This window comes from Asterias amurensis, chromosome 21 (genome assembly GCF_032118995.1).
Source record: "Asterias amurensis chromosome 21, ASM3211899v1".
Lineage (NCBI taxonomy): Eukaryota > Metazoa > Echinodermata > Asteroidea > Forcipulatida > Asteriidae > Asterias > Asterias amurensis.
The window spans coordinates 252,153-273,686 of NC_092668.1; the positions used below are offsets into that span (position 1 = coordinate 252,153).

At 35.2% G+C, this 21,534-nt stretch overlaps 1 protein-coding gene across 2 annotated transcripts in view; it reads left to right on the top strand.

Moving 5' to 3' along the window:
- Positions 1-12,905, top strand: part of LOC139953312 (synaptotagmin-15-like) — a 60,804-nt gene extending 47,899 nt beyond the window's left edge. For both annotated transcript variants that reach the window (XM_071952805.1, XM_071952806.1), the window contains exons 2-8: positions 1,650-1,842; positions 2,772-3,142; positions 6,125-6,429; positions 7,129-7,299; positions 8,262-8,385; positions 8,775-8,957; positions 9,621-12,905. In XM_071952805.1, the coding sequence (XP_071808906.1) occupies positions 1,650-1,842; positions 2,772-3,142; positions 6,125-6,429; positions 7,129-7,299; positions 8,262-8,385; positions 8,775-8,957; positions 9,621-9,748 (1,475 nt within the window). In that variant the 3' untranslated portion in view covers positions 9,749-12,905. The remainder of the gene's footprint in view (positions 1-1,649; positions 1,843-2,771; positions 3,143-6,124; positions 6,430-7,128; positions 7,300-8,261; positions 8,386-8,774; positions 8,958-9,620) is intronic.
- Positions 12,906-21,534: the final 8,629 nt, after the last annotated feature.

The window sequence follows — 21,534 nt, forward strand, 5'->3', positions numbered from 1 at the left end:
AAGTTGATTCATTATTTAAAGTTCCTATTAAAGGAACACGTTGCCTTGGATCGGTCGAGTTGGTCTTTGAAAAGCGTTTGTAACCGTTTTTTATAAAATGCATATGGGTAGAAAGATGTTGTAAAAGTAGAATACAATGATCCACACAAACATGCCTCGAAATTGCGTGGTTTTCCTTTTACCTTGTCGACTAACACGTCGGCCATTTATGGGGGTCAAAATTTTGACTCCCATAAATGGCCGACCATGTTAGTTCGCACAGTAGAAGGAAAACCACGCAATTTCGAGGCAAACTTGTGTGGATCATTGTATTCTACTTTTAAAACATCTTTCCAACCATATGCATTTTATAAAAAACGGTTACAAACGCTTTTGTTTTGACCAACTCGTCCGATCCTAGGCAACGTGTTCCTTTAAAGATGAGCGGATATGCATCAGACACTACGTCGTAGGTGGGTTGTTCTTATTATCTCGCTGCACTGTGATTTCACTATGTGATTACACTGTGAGTATCATCTGCAGATGGTATGCCCTTCCCATGCTCACACCGTCTTGTAGTATCATCTCGCAATCGAATACCCTGCTTTTTGTCAAGGTTTTTTTTCTTCTTCTAAATTTGTTGCAACTGGAGATCAAACAAGACTTGATGTAATCGTTTGGGGGGTTTGTCATTTTGACAAGGAGTCCCTGCGATTAGTAAACGAGTATCACAGGCTTTTGAGCATTCATCGCTTCATCTTTACACGATGTAATGTTCCTAGGCAGGTGTAGTCGTAGAGCACGGGGGTGTGTTTTTGAATAGACCTTCAAGAGCGACCCACGTACAGGAAACTCGATAAACATGCTTGGGTTACAATTGTGTTTTATGGGTTTTTTATACTGTTGATAGATTGAGTATTTCCCATGTTTGCTTTTTAACGCGCCTGTTTTGTCAAGTGCTGAGTCTTTGTTAGGCGTTGTTTGTTACACTCATGATGGTGGTGTAAAACCAATCTTTTTTTTTCACCCCGGTCGCCAAGAGTGACATGCCTCTAGTACCATACATACACATCACTCTGACGAGATTGTTATGGACAACATTTCGTAAACTTATCAACGGGAATAAACTAATTGCGCTGACGACCTCGCGATCTTGCCTTGTGACGTAGGGACCTCAAAATAGAATCATGGTAACCCAGCCTTCCACTGCACGGCGGCCACGCTGTGAGCTCTTTCTCAACGCTTGAGGGCTTCAAACAGTCACTCTCGTGTATCTTGTCTGGACATATTAACTACCCCTGGGTACTAGACCTGTGTTTTGTTTGTTGGTATAAAATAATATGGATGATGGTTTAAATGAGCCAAATTTAAAAAAGAGTATGCTTCATAAATGTCAAATAATAACCAGAACTTCACAAACAATATCATAAGAGTCAGTTAAAGACACGCTCAATCTGAAATGTTAATGTTGAATCAACCCAGTGCCAGATTTCACTAAGAGACTAGATTCATATAATAAAATAACAGATGCATCACTTGTTTAAGCATTGATTTATATGTCACATCTCTGTTTTTCAGCAATGCGATTTCTATAAATTAATATTCATCTTGAAATTAATATTTACTCGTCATGCTAAGATAACAAGTTTTTTGTTTTTGTTTCTTTATAGTTACCATCGCCGGTATCATAGTGGGCTCACTGTGTGGGGCCGCAGTACTAGCCGGTCTTATGATTCTACTGTACCGTGTCTACAGACGGAAATGCGGAGGACGGTCCAAATATGAACGGCTCAGTGGCTATGGAAAGAAGACGGCACCTGCTGTGCACATCGATGGAAAGAGTCTCGCTACACCCACAGTCAGGTGAGATATAGAGTCTTCTCTCCATGCTTGACCTCCTGCTAGTGGGGGCCGGAGGACGTGGGATGCAGAGGTTACTGCAGGTTAATAATCTCTAATGACGAGAGAAGATCACAGTATTGCATACTTGAAACCTTTTGATGAGAAATGGCCTTGGGTAGCGACTGTAGGCGAGTCTAGTGTTGTTGACACCGGAAAGGGAAGGGGGATCGTGTAAATGCATTGGTAATTATTTTAGTTGATCAGTGAGCATGTGCAATGGTTGGTGTAGAAGGGACTAAACAGTTTGCATGTAATATGGCTATGGTAATATCTGTCTGTGGTGTCACCATAAACGTATGAATATGCTAAGAGAGAACTCACATGCCTTTTTTTTGCTTTACTTTTTTTAACCACTATAAATTAAAGGACTACTGGATTAAGACATTAAATACAAAATTAAATAACAATTTACAGCAAAAATTGTTCTTTCGCCTAAGCAACTTACGAATAAAGAAATCAGCACACGCTAATTTTATTTTGTAACCCGAGTTCATGTTCTGGGGGGGGGGGGGGCACAAGTTTTATTAAAAGTCAGATTTTTGGCCCCAAACATTAAAACATAGATTGTTTTGAGTGAATGGTATTTCAAAGAGTATCACCCGCTCTAACGAAAACAAGTTTAACTTTTACTTGTAATAGTCAGGAACCATGCCAAACATTTAAAACGTTTCTTATAAAACACATAAGAATTGGTCACGTGATATATTGTCGGGATCCCGACAAAAACTAATTTTGAGCACTTTATCTCACTGCTACTAATAATAGTTGGCAGACTTTTTTAGCAGTGGCTAAAAACTGCTGGGTCGAATTGGCCAAAAATCTGACATAGCATCTTTAAGACGGGTATTATGATTAGATGATTACTTTATCATTTGGATTATTTTCAACAGCTTGAAAGCAGTACCCTTTACATTGCCACCAGCTCCATCTACACGAGTCGGAATAGCTGCTTTTAATTATCCACTAGCAATCAACTCCCCATGCCGTGAGAGCTTAGACCAACCCGACTCACGCGCCAGTGAACGTCGACCGTCCGTATCAGCCGATCGTCGGCCATCTTTCAGCGACCGGCTTCCAAATCTACCGCTGGGGGACCGGGAACGCAGACCGTCTGTAGTTGAAGATACCAACGGCAGACGAGACAGTGTTAGTGGATTGAGCGTATGTAGTGATTCGACAGAGGGAGGCGGGTCCCCGACCTATGGTAATTCACGCACTGGTTCGAGGAGATCTTCCGTCGCTGACGTCATGAGCCCAGCAGGTAACAATAATACGGACGGTTGGTGGCAGCAGACTCACTTTACTTGTCTACGGTTGTGTTGATTCCTCATTAATTCTCTTAAGAATTCTTAGAAAAAGGTCAACAAGTTACTGGACTTTGTTCGTTAAAATGTTGTGCGTTGAGTTTGATCTACTTTTTGGACCTCCCAGTGTGTTGGAACTGTTGACAAAATATCGTATTGCTCTTTGGTGCTTGTTTCGGTAAAATGTACATAAACGATTTCATTATTCATATGATTTTGGAATTGACAACAGAGAATTGTTATGGCATAAAGGATTATCTACTAGAACAAAGTGTCTTTTTAGTTGTAAATCGACGTAAAAACGGAGATAAATCACACGAAAAAGAAAATAGAATAAGATAAATGCACTCATTCACTTTAAGCTGCTGACAACTATATAAGATTGAATCACAAACACGTTTTCTGCCACCAATAAATCACACTAAGCTGTCATTTCATTACTAGCTAAATGTTTTGATATCTAATCATTTAGAAGAAAAATCACTTTTACTGTCCCTAGAAATAATATTGATGTTTCACACGTTTTTGAGTAAACTCTGTTGTGCACTTAGCTAGCAGTGACGTCAAACCCTAGAAAAAGAAACGACCAGAAACAAGACCTTACTTAAGTCGAAAGCACTTCCTTTATCGCCCTTTTAAACCATCAACTTTGACAACAAATATTGACATGAAGTATGTGTTTTAGCGGGAAAGCTACCGAAGGATACGCTTGAAGGCTTTGAGTCAGTTTGCAAACAGTGACTCAAAATCAAGAAGATTGTGACCAACCGACCAGATTACTTCCGCCTTAACCCACATAAAACACAAACAGGATGATATATTATGGACTATGTTTTAATTATGTTGGACGATGAATAATATTTAGTTTAACCCTACACTGGCAAGCTGAGTGCTTTCCCTGGACTGCTTTTGAAAAATGATTCCACAGGCATACCACTTGATAAACACAACTGGATGGACACGCCATATTTCAAAAGGACAAGTTGTAGGTGTGTTCGTGCAGCTTGGCACGAACACCTATTGATGTCGTTTACATGTACAGTACAATTACATGTAGGCATACAATGTATGGTATAAAACATTCGTATGATAACATTTTGGCATCTCAAAAAGTTTTGTAGTTTTTTGACTTTGACCCCATTTTACTTTGATTGCCATATCAACACGGAATGTTGAATACCTTATAAAAAAAAAAAAAAAAAAAAACAAGCAGCAACCGTAGTTGGAAACATGACATAAAAATAACATTTCCAAAGATATATATAAGTATTCAAATGAGTTATAGAATTCAGTTATTCCATCCATATACATCAAGGTGTGATTATCAACTGCAGCCTTGGAGTGAAATAAAACTCTAAGTATACCCAACCTATATTTCTTCACTGTAAACTCTGTTTTCTCTTCCAAAGCCCAAGTCGGGCCCCGAGGGGAAGACGCGGTGTCACCCCCAACATTAAACCAATCCCTTGAGGCTAAATCAAGTTGCCGCATGAGTGGGGTGCAAAGCATAAATATTCACAAAGATGACAAGCGAACAGTTTGAAAGCTCCTGTCATAAATGATGTTTAGGCAAACGTGTAATCCAGCACGACGGGCCCACAACCTTGAAGGAAACCCAATCTGATGGAAACTGAATTCGATTGGTATTGATTAGACAACGTTTGTAGCCAAGGTCGGGTTCTATATACGCAGGTGCTAAAGACTTGACATCCAACACTTCTGTTTCATCTTCCTTCGTTTTCAAGGATGCTCAATTCAACATGCATTATTTTTACAATATTAAAGTTCAAGCATTTAAACCATACAACCTGTGCAAACCTTCTAAGGAAAATAACTATTTAGACTTAAAACACCGGGACACATTTCTATTATCGTTTTTATCTATTTCTGTAATCAAGTATTTCCCTTTCTAGGCCCATTGCAACGACCGCCATCTTTGATAAAGTGCGCGCATCAAAAGCTATCATTAGCTGATGAGAGTAGTGCGCAACGCGCACACCACTGCTCTTTCTAGATAACGTCAAAGATGACGGTCAGTGACGTCATTGCTCAATGCATCTATACTAATTTTAATGATAACATAAGCTGTGGTAGAGTCGCGAAGACTTACTAATGAGCTGTTGCCTTGCGTAGTTTGGTCACATTTAATGTCACGAAAGGAATAACATGTATATCAGGTTAAAACATGTAAAACCGGGTTCATATTAATGTTGTGTTGGGATATGACCACTACAAAACTAAATAATAAATTATCAACCGATAATGTCTTCTTTTCGTAAAGAGTATTACAGCAATTTTATTGCCCATTTAAATTGTTCTGCTTGATTGCAAACCTATATCGAGGGCACTCATGGGAAAGAGAACTGAGACGGTTTAAGACATTCTTTAAAACATTATTGATCTAACTAGAGTGATAACTCACATGCTTATGTAGACACCCCTTAATGGATGTGGTGCCATAATTCTTTGTCTACATATCTCGATTAAAATGTTAGGTACACAGTCTGTCCAGAAGCTGATTCTAAAATCTGCCGGAAGCTGATCGAAATGCTGTACGTTATACATCCCCAGATGTTCACCTTCATCATGATTCATACACTTTGATTATTGAAGTGATCAAACATACACTGGACTGTGAATTGATGTCTTGTTGATGTTGGGCTTTGACACAACATTTGGGTTAATTATTAAATGCTGCAATGGTAGCATGTTTCAGGGTCTCGTTTTTATTGGTAAACTTCCAAATTGCATTCACATGTTGCAGTTTCATGTTTATAAAGTCATACCATTCAAGGCAAGGCAAGTTTCTGATTAACTTTGAATGTTTGTTATAATGTGTTGCTTTGCAATTCGACTGCCGCAACAGCTTATTCTTTGGCTGCGATGGTGTTTGTTTTAAATAAATCATTTGAAAATGTTATCTTTTGTTCACCCTGTAGGTGCCTTCGTTCTAGGTGGTCTCAACCCCGACCTTTACCGTCTAGAAGACGAAGAAGATGATCTTGACTTCCCAGATGATCACATCGGCCGGATATGGCTGGCTGTAGAGTATGAGATGGAATCTGAGAGGTTGGTGGTCTCTCTGATAAAAGCTAAGAACCTTCCTAGCAGAGTACGGGGGAGTGTTAATCAGTGTGACCCCCTCGTTAAGGTCTTCTTGCTACCGGAAGAAAGAAGGCACCTACAGTCAAAGGTCAAACGAAAAACGACCAATCCAAAGTTCGACGAAAGTTTTGTCTTCCAGGTAAATTGTGTTACTACAATTATTGTTTGTTTAAGTTAATGAAGCTTAGCACAAAGCTAAAATACTGTTTCCTTTTTAAACAAACGAGGAGCTTGATATAATAAAACGAATTCAGTCTGGTCCTGCTTCATCTTAACGGGAAGGTACCCGTTTGGTAATTACTCATAACAAATATCAACTTAAAAACTGACTTGGTAATGAGCATTGGTGAGCTGTTGGTAATATAAAACATTGTGGGAAACGACTCCCTCTGAAGTAGCATAGATTTTGAGAAAGAGATAATTTCTCACTAAAATAATAAAAGACTTCTAACCAGAAGTCTTTTATTCCTTTCTGAACGCTCGAAAATTTGTCCAAAAGGGGTGTTTTTCTCTCATCATTTTCTCGCAACTTCAATGACCAATTTAGCTCAAATTTTCACAGGATTGTTATGTTATGCTTATGTTGGGATACACGAAGTGAGAAGACTGGTCTTTGAAAATTACCAAACGTGTACCTTCCCTTTAACAATAATTTAATTTTTCATCACAAAGAGGAACACGATTAATTGTGATGATCGAGCTTTGATTGTGACTGCCCACCTCTCTTGGGGATAATCAACAGTTTTCTTAAAATAAGATTTAGGAATCCAATATTGTTCCTTAGAGTCGTTTGACTATATTATCCAATATGTTGATATTATTGCATCTTCGTAATCAGGTTACATTCAAAGCACTACAACAGAGAACTCTACGACTTTCAGTCTACGATGTCGATCGTTCTAAACGTCACAAGCTGATTGGTCATGCATTGTATCCACTCAAAGATTTGGACATCGAGGCTCATCAGAAGGTGATCATGTGGTTGGACCTTGAGAAAGAATGCTCAGAGGTAGGTCGCAATGGAGAATCATTAGTCGTTAAAGCACTGGACACTATTGGCAATTACTCAGAATAATTGTCAGCATGAAAACTTACTTGGTAACAAGCAATGGAGAGCTGTTGATAGTATAAAACATTGTGAGAAACTTCTCCCTCTGAAGTACAAACGTAGTTTGTATAGAGAGGTAGCGTATCACTCAATATAGAAATACTTCAGGCTGAAGTATTTTATCAGGCATCTGAAAGCACACAACATTCTGCTTCAAGAGTATTTTTTTCATCATTCTCTTACAACTTTGACAAAATTGAGTCCAAATTGTCATGCATACACCAATTGAATACACGTCTTGGTCTGTTATACCACCAAAAGTAACCCTTTCTTTTAAACAATTTAAATAATTGCAAAACAGTATCTTGGTTTTAAAATAGCTACATTAAGATGATTAGTTCAAGCATAGTCAACAGATGATGAAGAGTAAAAATAGAAAAAAGTCCAGCAGCAAACACTAGCACAATTCAAACTATTTTACCAGAGCTTTACAAGCAACGACAACATAAAAAAAAACAATTTCCTAAAAGCCATCAAATAATTGAAAAACGAAAGGCTTTAAAATGAAGATTAAAAGTAGACAATTAAGCATACTTTGTATTTACTTTATGCACCATAGTCTGTTGTAGATTGTACTGACAATAGATCCTTTCGATAAAAATATTGAGTATATTTTTATTTCAAATTTTCCACAAATTACCACATGATTACTAAGAATTGGTTCCGTTGCATGTTTCTGGTTTTTATTGATGAGATAGTGCATTAAATGTTAAGCGCTCTGAAAACAATAACGTCCTATAGTCATAAGACATTTTGTTGATACCATAATCTATTTGAAGGAACAACAAACTGGGCATCTACACTCATATTGAGCCAACACCAAGTCACTAAACATCCATTTTGCACTTTTACTTTTTGTTCAGACGTCATCGTCAGAAACCGGTGATGTCCACTTCTCCCTGAACTATAATGACAGCATAGATCGGTTGACTGTCGTCATCATTGAATGCAAAGGGATCCGATTATTAGATGGATTCCAACATGTGGGTGAGTAATAAACCCAGTTTGTTTGTAAATTATTATTTCCATCACTCACATAATACAAGCTGAGTTATCCAAGGTTAGAACTGTTTCAAAGTTAGTTTTTCTTATGTCAAAGTATATCTGAACGACTATAGACAGTACTATCAGACACATACCTTCTCATTGTTTGAAAAGCTTTGAGCCCCTAAGGTTGTATGCGATCACTTGTATTCTAACCACAGTAAAGATCCTAATAGTAGAACCTTAAAACTTAAACATGTTTTGGTACAGCTGTGGTGCAACACATTTCCGAGTTATCTTTTTTATCATTTCAAGTTGTATTATTTGTAAGTAATATTATTCCTTAGTTCTCAATATTTATACTTTTAATAATAAATTATTATTATATTTAGATGGCTACGTGAAGGTAAGCTTGATGGGTGCCAGCAAAGTCGTCAAATCGAAGAAGACAGAAGTCGTGAAGAAAACGCCAAACCCAACCTACAATGAGTCATTTCAATTTAAAGTCCCCTCCAGTAATACCGACATGTTCAGCATATCATTAACTGTCATGCAACATGCACCAGCGATGAAAGGTAAGCGAATTAATGGAAATGACAGACAGACAGACACATTGTTATCCGTAATTGGCTCTCGTGCTGCATTGTGCTAAGTTTGTGTTTACCAAATGGACGTATGCAACCAAACCGAGGTAGTGTAGAATGCCTCACGTGTATTGAATATTTAGGGAAATCATATGGCGATGGTTTTACAGGCTTGGTAAAACACATTAAGTTGGGTTTTCAACAAGCAATTTTTGAAAATGTTCAAAATGCCTGTCATTGCTTAATATTGTTTTACTCCCCTTAATTGCTGTAAAAAGTAAAGCTGCAGTGTCCATGAATCGCGATGGACAAAATGTCTGACGGTTTGCCACATTCCATGCTTGTCAAAGGAAAACTCCCTTCCCCTCTTCAATGTATTACAGGGGAGAGAGGGGGGCGACCCTATCTCCTCTCATTTATAGAAAGTTTGTGCAGTTCTATAATCTGTATGCTTATTGCTTGCAAATAAAAATCATGTTCTGAAAAGAAAAATAAACTCAAAACAAACTGTAGTCACTGGCTTGTGTAGTCTGGCTATTATAGTCTGGTCCCAGCATGAGGTCTTGCCCTTGCTGCTCAGGACAACATGGGTTTGCTATAGCAAGCTTGTTACACATCTACATCATATTTGGATTTTCTTGTTTTTGTTTTCAGGTGATAAACAGATCGGCCGTGTGGTTGTAGGTCCCTTCATGTATGCCCGTGGAAAAGAACTTGAACATTGGAATGAAATGGTCAGCCATCCAAAAGAGACTATTGCACAATGGCATTCTCTAACATGATTTCATGCTCTTCACTGAAAAAGAGAAGAATATACAAACTGACTTAAAGCGTGGCTCGACACCTAGCTATAGCAGGCCATACACATTGAGGAAATTGAGTATGCTACGTGCTTTATGTCTGCTGGGACCAGACATCTCTATAAGTGTGGTTGTAATTCATTTGGATTGGATGAACACGATGAGTTTTCTTGGCGCCATTCACTCCGACCAGCCAGGGAATGAAAACACACCTACACACAGTTATTCCCATGGTGGATTTATTGGTTATTGTAGAAAGAGTAACATCAAAGTGGTTTGAGAGTCCCTTGTTACACTACACTACCGTGGATATCACACGCTAGCATTATTAGGTAGAGGATTGAAGCTAGCTGAATGCTACACTAATGAGAGGATGGGATTGGATTGCAAGAACTCATTGGCCGTCTTACATGGTAAATCTGTATCGTCTTGAGATTTGGCTCTTCTCACAAACCTCAATCATGAAACGAGGGAATGATGGGCTTTGCAACACGTACACACGGATATTATTAACTATGTGCACACCTGCATGCCATCTACTCAATTGAACTAATGGTGAGCGGCATTGTGGGTGCCATAACATCTTTAAGGGTAACGTCGGCATGACCTTTAAACAACCAGGACATCATCTAGTATGTGTTGACGTCAGATTTCAGAATTGTGGAATGTAATGCTTAACTTGACATCAACTACAACTTGACATGAATTGGATATAGCAGACAAGCCGAATGTGTAACAGTGTGGGTATTTTTAATGATGTTTATTGTATTACAAAGAAACTTAAGTTAACCAACAGCAAGATGTTTTAGGGTGAAGACTCCAATCATAAAAATAAAAAAATCATTGCACACCTTGGAGAGTTTAGAACGCCATGAACAATTAGCACTCAACACCTTGGAGAGTTTGGAACGCACTGGGTGTAGCCCTTTATCCTACCTAGGAGAGTGTGGAACGCCCTGGGTGTATCCCTTCATCATACCTAGAAGAGTTTGGAACGCCCTGGGTGTACCCTTCATCACACCAAGAAGAGTTTGGAACGCCCTGGGTGTACCCCTTTATCACACCTAGGAGAGTGTGGAACGCCCTGGGTGTACCCCTTCATCATACCTAGGAGAGTGTGGAACGCCCTGGGTGTACCCTTCATCACACCTAGGAGAGTGTGAAACGCCCTGGGTGTACCCCTTCATCATACCTAGGAGAGTGTGGAACGCACTGGGTGTACCCTTCATCACACCTAGGAGAGTGTGGAACGCCCTGGGTGTACCCCTTCATCATACCTAGGAGAGTGTGGAACGCCCTGGGTGTACCCTTCATCACACCTAGGAGAGTGTGGAACGCCCTGGGTGTACCCCTTCATCATACCTAGGAGAGTGTGGAACGCACTGGGTGTACCCTTCATCACACCTAGGAGAGTTTGGAACGCCCTGGGTAAACACACAGTGCATAGAATGGATAGCCCTATGAAGTGTGTCGTCATTAACACACATTGCAAAGTTTGGAACACCCTAGTGTAGCAGGCTGACACATCTTGTTCGGCACATTATGGCCGTATCAACATAACATATCTTGGATAGTCGGAATCGCCTTGGAATTATAGACTGAACACACATGAGAGTATACAAGGAACAGACAAGGAATATTATTGCTAACACAAGCTCAAATATGGTCATGTAAGAGTTCTTTTCGGGGAAAAAATGGATCGGGAAAAATTAGTGTGTTGTAATATTTCCCTGTTCAACAACCCGACCCACATGATAATAGTTTTTGGAACTCCTTTCATTTTAGAATGCAGCTCCTTAAGTGGTTAGTATTAGCACTTTTAGCATGACAATTCATGTTTGTTCGTTACATTTTCCGATTGCCGTTTTTACATCAAATACGTGAATTGGTTATGAGCATTTTCGAACCGGGCATGGCAAAGGCGCAGAATAACTACAATCCTCTTTGGAAAGTCACACAAAAAATACTGTACATACATTTTGTATACTTATTTGTTATGTACACATTAAAAAAACACAGTTTGGCAGAAGCAAATGTTACTACAAGTTTGCCCAATTAATTTTTGCAGCGAGCTTAAGTAGATTTTAAATCTGGTTCGAGAAGCAGTAAATGTGGTGATTTATGTTGGACTTTAAATGTCTTGGATGCATTGTCTGTTATTTGATTTTCTAGATTAAGAATCTATACTTTTACCATCCCTGAGAGTGCTTTGACCTTAGTCGTATTTTAGTCTGTATTTGATTTACGTTTACATTGTCAAACGTGTTGAACAGTCTAGAACTATTTTGATAAAAATCTACATAGGTGTACTAATGTGATCAAACATGTTCATGTAATTGTTATTTCACAATGAGATGTCTGTCTATATCGTCTGTTGTAAACTACAGCCTGGTTTTTGGCTTGGTCTACAGCTAGAAATACATAACAAACTGGCTCAAAATGATTGTCTTTATTCTTATTGTTGATATTATCCAATGTTCAATTGTTCGTTGCTTGAGATCATGAGTTGAAATTAGCAGTGTATTCTCCACTTACCTCTCAACAGTAATGAGAGACGAGAAACAGTACAGCAACCCTGTTCATGTTGTTGAGGTGTTGTTGAGGTGCTGTGGTCCGTTCGGAATATTTTTCGAGACGTTCATTCTCTACAATTGTATAAATTAAAACCAGTCTTGGTCTGTGGATACTGCAAATGAGTATCATTCAATTAAAAGTGATTATGATTTGATTAATATAATCACCTTACAATGCAAGCATATTGTTAACAGATTTAACACGAAACCATGTGATTTTAGATGATATCGCTGAAGATAATTCAATTTTAAAGGATAGTATGTTTTTGTTTGTTTTCTTATTATCTATTGACAAAAACATCTAGTGGCGAATTTGTGAAACTGCATTGTTTAAAAACACAATTAGATTTAGAATATGTTTTTTATCGTGTCTCACTTTTTAAGCAATTGTCTTTAGACAAAAAATCCAAGGCTTAAGCCTTACAATTTTTCAGCAATATTCTTCATTTTTCAGCAATTTTCTTCAGAAAAAAAAAAAAAGCGCATTTTTTTCTGAAGAAAATTGCTTAAAAATTGTAAGGCTTAAGCCTTGCATTTTTTCCGAAGAAAGTTGCTTAAAAATGGTAACGCTTAAGCCTTGCATTTTTTTTCTAAAGAAAATTGCTTATAAAATTGTAAGGCTTTAGCCTTGCATTTTTTCCGAAGAAAGTTGCTTAAAAATGGTAAGGCTTAAGCCTTGCATTTTTTTTTATAAAGAAAATTGCTTAAAAATGGTAAGGCTTAAGCCTTGCATTTTTTTTCTGCAGAAAATTGCTTAAAAAGTGTAAGGCTTTAGCCTTGCATTTTTTTCTGACGAAAAAAGTGTAAGGCTTAAGCCTTGCATTTTTTTCCGGACGAAATTTGCTTAAAAATGTTAAGGCTTAAGCCTTGCATTTTTTTCTGAAGAAAATGGTAAGGCTCAAGCCTTGCATTTTTTTCTAAAGAAAATTGATTAAAAAGTGTAAGGCCTTGCATTTTTTTCATAAGAAAATTTCTTTAAAAGTGTAAGGCTTAAGCCTTGCATTTTTTCTGACGAAAATTGCTTAAAAAGTGTAAGGCTTAAGCCTTGCATTTTTTTCTGAAGAAATCTGCTTAAAAAGTGTAAGGCTTAAGCCTTGCATTTTTTTCTAATGAAAACTGCTTACAAAGTGTAAGGCTTAAGCCTTGCAATTTTTTCTGAAGAAAATTGCTTAAAACGTGTAAGGCGTAAGCCTTGCAATTTTTTCTAAAGAAAATTGCTTAAAAAGTGTAAGGCTTTAGCCTTGCATTTTTTTCTAAAGAAAATTGCTTAAAAAGTGTAAGGCTTAAGCCTTGCATTTTTTTCTAATCAAAACTGCTTACAAAGTGTAAGGCTTAAGCCTTGCATTTTTTTTTTTTGAAGAAAATTGCTTAAAACGTGTAAGGCGTAAGCCTTGCATTTTTTTTCTAAAGGAAATTTCTTAAAAAGTGTCAGGCTTAAGCCTTGCAATTTTTTCTAAAGAAAATGGCTTAAAAAGTGTAAGGCTTAAGCCTTGCATTTTTTTTCTAAAGAAAATTGCTTAAAAATGGTAAGCTTTAAGCCTTGCATGTTTTTCTAAAAAAAATTGCTTAAAAAGTGTAAGGCTTAAGCCTTGCATTTTTTCCTGAAGAAAATTGCTTAAAAAGTGTAAGGCTTAAGCCTTGCAATTTTTTCTGAAGAAAATTGCTTAAAAAGTGTAAGGCTTTAGCCTTGCATTTTTTTCTAAAGAAAATTGCTTAAAAAGTGTAAGGCTTAAGCCTTGCATTTTTTTCTGAAGAAAATTGCTTAAAAAGTGTAAGGCTTTAGCCTTGCATTTTTTCTAAAGAAAATTGCTTAAAAATGGTAAGGCTTAAGCCTTGCATTTTTTTCTGATCAAAACAGCTTAAAAATGGTAAGGCTTTAGCCTTGCATTTTTTTCTAAATAAAATTGCTTAAAAAGTGTAAAGCTTAAGCCTTGCAATTTTTTTCTAAAGAAAATTGCTTAAAAAGTGTAAGGCTTAAGCCTTGCATTTTTTTTCTAAAGAAAATTGCTTAAAAATGGTAAGCTTTAAGCCTTGCATGTTTTTCTAAAAAAAATTGCTTAAAAAGTGTAAGGCTTAAGCCTTGCATTTTTTCCTGAAGAAAATTGCTTAAAAAGTGTAAGGCTTAAGCCTTGCAATTTTTTCTGAAGAAAATTGCTTAAAAAGTGTAAGGCTTTAGCCTTGCATTTTTTTCTAAAGAAAATTGCTTAAAAAGTGTAAGGCTTAAGCCTTGCATTTTTTTCTGAAGAAAATTGCTTAAAAAGTGTAAGGCTTTAGCCTTGCATTTTTTCTAAAGAAAATTGCTTAAAAATGGTAAGGCTTAAGCCTTGCATTTTTTTCTGATCAAAATAGCTTAAAAATGGTAAGGCTTTAGCCTTGCATTTTTTTCTAAATAAAATTGCTTAAAAAGTGTAAAGCTTAAGCCTTGCAATTTTTTTCTAAAGAAAATTGCTTAAAAAGTGTAAGGCTTAAGCCTTGCATTTTTTTTTTCTAAAGAAATTGCTTAAAAATGGTAAGCCTTAAGCCTTGCATTTTTTTTTCTAATGAAAACTGCTTAAAAAGTGTAAGGCTTAAGCCTTGCATGTTTTTCTAAAGAAAATTGCTTAAAAATGGTAAGGCTTAAGCCTTGCATTTTTGTCTAAAGAAAATTGCTGAAAAAGTGTAAGGCTTAAGCCTTGCATTTTTTTCTGAAGAAAATTGCTTAAAAAGTGTAAGTCTTTAGCCTTGCATTTTTTTCTAAATAAAATTGCTTAAAAAGTGTAAGGCTTAAGCCTTGCATTTTTTTCTGAAGAAAATTGCTTAAAACGTGTAAGGCGTAAGCCTTGCATTTTTTCCTGAAGAAAATGGTAAGGCTTAAGCCTTGCATTTTTTTCTAAAGAAAATTGATTAAAAATGGTAATGCTTAATCCTTGCATTTTTTTCTGAAGAAAATAGCTTAAAAATGGTAAGGCTTTAGCCTTGCATTTTTTTCTAAAGAAAATTGCTTAAAAAGTGTAAGGCTTAAGCCTTGCATTTTTTTCTAATCAAAACTGCTTACAAAGTGTAAGGCTTAAGCCTTGCATTTTTTTTTTGAAGAAAATTGCTTAAAACGTGTAAGGCGTAAGCCTTGCATTTTTTTTCTAAAGGAAATTTCTTAAAAAGTGTCAGGCTTAAGCCTTGCAATTTTTTCTAAAGAAAATGGCTTAAAAAGTGTAAGGCTTAAGCCTTGCATTTTTTTTCTAAAGAAAATTGCTTAAAAATGGTAAGCCTTAAGCCTTGCATGTTTTTCTAAAAAAATTGCTTAAAAAGTGTAAGGCTTAAGCCTTGCATTTTTTCCTGAAGAAAATTGCTTAAAAAGTGTAAGGCTTTAGCCTTGCATTTTTTCTAAAGAAAATTGCTTAAAAATGGTAAGGCTTAAGCCTTGCATTTTTTTCTGAAGAAAATTGCTTAAAAAGTGTAAGGCTTTAGCCTTGCATTTTTTCTAAAGAAAATTGCTTAAAAATGGTAAGGCTTAAGCCTTGCATTTTTTTCTGAAGAAAATAGTTAAAAAATGGTAAGGCTTTAGCCTTGCATTTTTTTCTAAATAAAATTGCTTAAAAAGTATAAAGCTTAAGCCTTGCAATTTTTTCGAAAGAAAATTGCTTAAAAAGTGTAAGGCTTAAGCCTTGCATTTTTTTTTTCTAAAGAAATTGCTTAAAAATGGTAAGCCTTAAGCCTTGCATTATTTTTTCTAATGAAAACTGCTTAAAAAGTGTAAGGCTTAAGCCTTGCATGTTTTTCTAAAGAAAATTGCTTAAAAATGGTAAGGCTTTAGCCTTGCATTTTTTTCTAAATAAAATTGCTTAAAAAGTGTAAGGCTTAAGCCTTGCATTTTTTTCTGAAGAAAATTGCTTAAAACGTGTAAGGCGTAAGCCTTGCATTTTTTTCTGAAGAAAATGGTAAGGCTTAAGCCTTGCATTTTTTTCTAAAGAAAATTGATTAAAAAGTGTAAGGCTTTAGCCTTGCATTTTTTCTAAAGAAAATTGCTTAAAAATGGTAAGGCTTAATCCTTGCATTTTTTTCTAAATAAAATTGCTTAAAACGTGTAAGGCGTAAGCCTTGCATTTTTTTCTGAAGAAAATGGTAAGGCTTAATCCTTGCATTTTTTTCTGACGAAAATAGCTTAAAAATGGTAAGGCTTAAGCCTTGCATTTTTTTCTAAAGAAAATTGATTAAAAAGTGTAAGGCTTAAGCCTTGCATTTTTTTCATAAGAAAATTTCTTAAAAAGTGTAAGGCTTAAGCCTTGCATTTTTTCTGACGAAAATTGCTTAAAAAGTGTAAGGCTTAAGCCTTAGATTCTTTTCTGAAGAAAATTGCTTAAAAAGTGTAAGGCTTAAGCCTTGCATTTTTTTCTAATGAAAACTGCTTACAAAGTGTAAGGCTTAAGCCTTCCATTTTTTTCTGAAGAAAATTGCTTAAAACGTGTAAGGCGTAAGCCTTGCATTTTTTTCTAAAGAAAATTTCTTAAAAAGTGTAAGGCTTAAGCCTTGCAATTTTTCTAAAGAAAATGGCTTAAAAAAGGTAAGCCTTAAGCCTTGCATTTTTTTTTCTAATGAAAACTGCTTAAAAAGTGTAAGGCTTAAGCCTTGCTTTTTTTCCTAAAGAAAATTGCTTAAAAATGGTAAGGCTTTAGCCTTGCATTTTCTTTTTACAGAAAATTGCTTAAAAATGGTAAGGCTTTAGCCTTGCATTTTTTTTTTAAGAAAATGCTTAAAAAGTGTAAGGCTTAAGCCTTGCATGTTTTTCTGACGAAAAATGCTTAAAAAGTGTAAGGCTTATGCCTTGCATTTTTTTATTAAGAAAATTGCTTAGAAATGGTTAGGCTTAAGCCTTGCATTTTTTTCTAAAGAAAATGGCTTAAAAAGTGTAAGGCTTAAGCCTTGCATTTTTTTCGAAAGAAAATTGCTTAAAAAGTGTAAGGCTTTAGCCTTCCATTTTTTTCTAAAAAAATTGCTTAAAAAGTGTAAGGCTTAAGCCTTGCATTTTTTCCTGAAGAAAATTGCTTAAAAAGTGTAAGGCTTTAGCCTTGCATTTTTTCTAAAGAAAATTGCTTAAAAATGGTAAGGCTTAAGCCTTGCATTTTTTTCTGAAGAAAATTGCTTAAAAAGTGTAAGGCTTTAGCCTTGCATTTTTTCTAAAGAAAATTGCTTAAAACGTGTAAGGCGTAAGCCTTGCATTTTTTTCTGAAGAAAATGGTAAGGCTTAAGCCTTGCATTTTTTTCTAAAGAAAATTGATTAAAAAGTGTAAGGCTTTAGCCTTGCATTTTTTCTAAAGAAAATTGCTTAAAAATGGTAAGGCTTAATCCTTGCATTTTTTTCTAAATAAAATTGCTTAAAACGTGTAAGGCGTAAGCCTTGCATTTTTTTCTGAAGAAAATGGTAAGGCTTAATCCTTGCATTTTTTTCTGACGAAAATAGCTTAAAAATGGTAAGGCTTAAGCCTTGCATTTTTTTCTAAAGAAAATTGATTAAAAAGTGTAAGGCTTAAGCCTTGCATTTTTTTCATAAGAAAATTTCTTAAAAAGTGTAAGGCTTAAGCCTTGCATTTTTTCTGACGAAAATTGCTTAAAAAGTGTAAGGCTTAAGCCTTAGATTTTTTTCTGAAGAAAATTGCTTAAAAAGTGTAAGGCTTAAGCCTTGCATTTTTTTCTAATGAAAACTGCTTACAAAGTGTAAGGCTTAAGCCTTCCATTTTTTTCTGAAGAAAATTGCTTAAAACGTGTAAGGCGTAAGCCTTGCATTTTTTTCTAAAGAAAATTTCTTAAAAAGTGTAAGGCTTAAGCCTTGCAATTTTTCTAAAGAAAATGGCTTAAAAAAGGTAAGCCTTAAGCCTTGCATTTTTTTTTCTAATGAAAACTGCTTAAAAAGTGTAAGGCTTAAGCCTTGCTTTTTTTCCTGAAGAAAATTGCTTAAAAATGGTAAGGCTTTAGCCTTGCATTTTCTTTTTACAGAAAATTGCTTAAAAATGGTAAGGCTTTAGCCTTGCATTTTTTTTTTAAGAAAATGCTTAAAAAGTGTAAGGCTTAAGCCTTGCATGTTTTTCTGACGAAAAATGCTTAAAAAGTGTAAGGCTTATGCCTTGCATTTTTTTATTAAGAAAATTGCTTAGAAATGGTTAGGCTTAAGCCTTGCATTTTTTTCTAAAGAAAATTGATTGAAAAGTGTAAGGCTTAAGCCTTGCATTTTTTTCGAAAGAAAATTGCTTAAAAAGTGTAAGGCTTTAGCCTTCCATTTTTTTCTAAAGAAATTTGCTTAAAAATGGTAAGGCCTTGCATTTTTTCTGAAGAAAATTGCTTAAAAAGTGTAAGGCTTAAGCCTTGCATTTTTTTCTAAAATAAAATTGCTTTAAAAGTGTAAGGCTTTAGCCTTCCATTTTTTTCTAAAGAAAATTGATTAAAAAGTGTAAGGCTTTAGCCTTCCATTTTTTTCTAAAAAAAATTGCTTAAAAAGTGTAAGGCTTTAGCCTTCCATTTTTTTCTAAATAAAATTGCTTAAAAAAAAGTGTAAGGCTTAAGCCTTGCATTTTTTTTCTGAAGAAAATTGCTTAAAAAGTGTAAGCCTTGCGATTTTTTCTGAAGAAAATTGCTTAAAAATGGTAAGCCTTGCATTTGTAAAGTAAAGTAAAGTGTTGTATAAAGGTCACACCGATTCCACACCTAAAGAAAGAATAATAACACAAAACTTGTTGGAAAGTGTAGATTTTAATGAGATCCTAATGTTACACAGTTAACTATTATATGATAAGATAAAGGAGAAGTTTACAACATACCTGAGCATTCGTTTTCACGATATAAGGGTTAACAATGATAACCTTGCGTAACTAATCCACAAATTATTAACCCGTTTTATAAACATTGACGTGTACATTGATTAATCACCTTAATTAATTATTCAAATTGTGGATTTTTCAGATTTTTAAACATATCTGACTAAAGGCCAAACGAAACAAATGCCCAATGCGAGGGCATACCGATAACTTTATAAAAAGCAACTGTTACCGATTGGGGCCTGCAGCTGGACAATGTAGCGAATGTTAATGGTTATGAAACATGATAACATAGACAACTTGAAACTTTAAACCATGTAATCGTAAAATCCAGATTGATTTTTCTGCTTTGATATGTTTTTATACGATCGGGTCCAATTACTGTGTAAATTGAAGCCCTTAACAAACTAGGGCTTAGTGAGTGTCTTAAGTTCGTGCACCAAACATATCCTCGTCAATAAATTGAGCTGGGTATGGATTTTAAATTCATTGACAACCGGACATTGACCGATATCTGATTAATGGAATTATCAGCCATTTTGTGTTGTACGATCTTCCCGTAGATAAATGGTTTTACGATTGGACGGTCTTTCAATGGGCCTTTAAAATACTGTATTTTTACATTGAGTATATTCAAACTGTATAATAAATGTTCTTTTTTGATTGTTGACTGTTCTTTTCATGTATTGTGAAATGTAAATTGTAAATAGCAAAATATGATATTTTATGTAGCAAACAACAACTAAGAAAAGTGCATGTAATGTTATGTGTATATATCTATATAAGAGACGTGTAAGACATGCGACCGATTGAATACATTCCAAATGTTTGAAACGGGGTTAAAGTTAGGAATATCGGAATTTCACAATTAACAGCAAATTTAGCAGGATTTAGAAACTGTACATCAAACGAGTATTAGGTGAAGTGAGCATCGCTTATTAACATCAAAGATTAATATTATACAACAAATTGAAATAATTGTTCAGAAAAGTTTACATTAGCCTACTCTGATGTCAAAACCCAAAGTGTACATTGGTTGAGGTGAGTGCTTTACAAAATTAATTTACTCTTTATTTTCATATATTTGCGTTTTTGAAAACCGATTGACTTACATTTCGACTTAAACAAGGTTTAGCAGAAAATAAACCTGTTGAAGTTTGCAACGAATATAATTTGAATCATACTTAACACATAATTAAGACCGAATGTAACTGCAAGTGGATGGAGCACCGAATGATGTTATGACCGAGCAGCAATCTTTGAGTTATACTTCGACCATTCTTGAACTGCTGCCGAGATATTATTTGTCTTATATTGTTATGGCTCCTTGACCAAGAAGTGCAAACATGTATTTTATTTTATTTTGTTTTGATCAAAGATTATACATGATTACGATGATTTTTTGTTTGTATTATTTCTCGTTAAAAGACTTCAACAATGTATCTCAATATGACAATGTTGTTGGTAATCAAACTAAAATGACTCATTAATCACCATTTTGTTAACAAACAAAGATGGAATAACGTTCTGCCCTTTGCAGTACAAAGTTTTCTATAAAACAACAGACAATGAATGAATGTTCACAAAAGCTAAAATAGTAGTGTAATAAACGCTGGATCGTGGTATAACCAAAGGTAGCCAACTACTAGTGCGTGTACGTGTGTGTCAACAATGTCATTCCAAATACGTTTGGTTTGTTTTTTACGACAAAACAACAAAAAACCGTAAATAGCTAATTAAATATCATCATACTACTATAAGCTTCGTCTGATAATTAGTTCATGTATGTACATGTGTGTACAAAGTATATTAATTAATAATCGTATTAAATATATAATATTGATAATGATTAATAATAACAATAATGATTTATTAACAAAACGAGCTGGATAATTCTCTGCAAAATGGAATATGTTGAAATATATAAATAAATATACATACAAATATATCTTAAAACAGACATTATGTAGACCAATGTGTTTTCTTTCCAGTGTTACCTTAATGCAAACCTAATGTAAATTTAAAAGGCAATATTTTTCCTGATAATTATTCTTGGTGAGAAGGTGGAAATTCGTTCTACTTTTTGACTTTATAAAACCAATCCCTAAGACTTAAATTTGTTCACATCAACGTCCATGCTTTTCATCTTCACAAATTCGACCAATTATTATGAAATGGCACGGTGCAACCTAATTGATGTGCCTAAAGACAGTTTATATTAACTGAAGACAATTCAGGAAAGTTCAGAAGAAATATGAGTCCTGTTCAAATCACCCTAATGTCACAATTTATCCTATCATCATAATCATCATCAGAGATAGACCATCATAATCATCATCAGAGATAGACCATCATAATCATCATCAGAGATAGACCATCATAATTATCATCAGAGATAGACCATCATAATCAT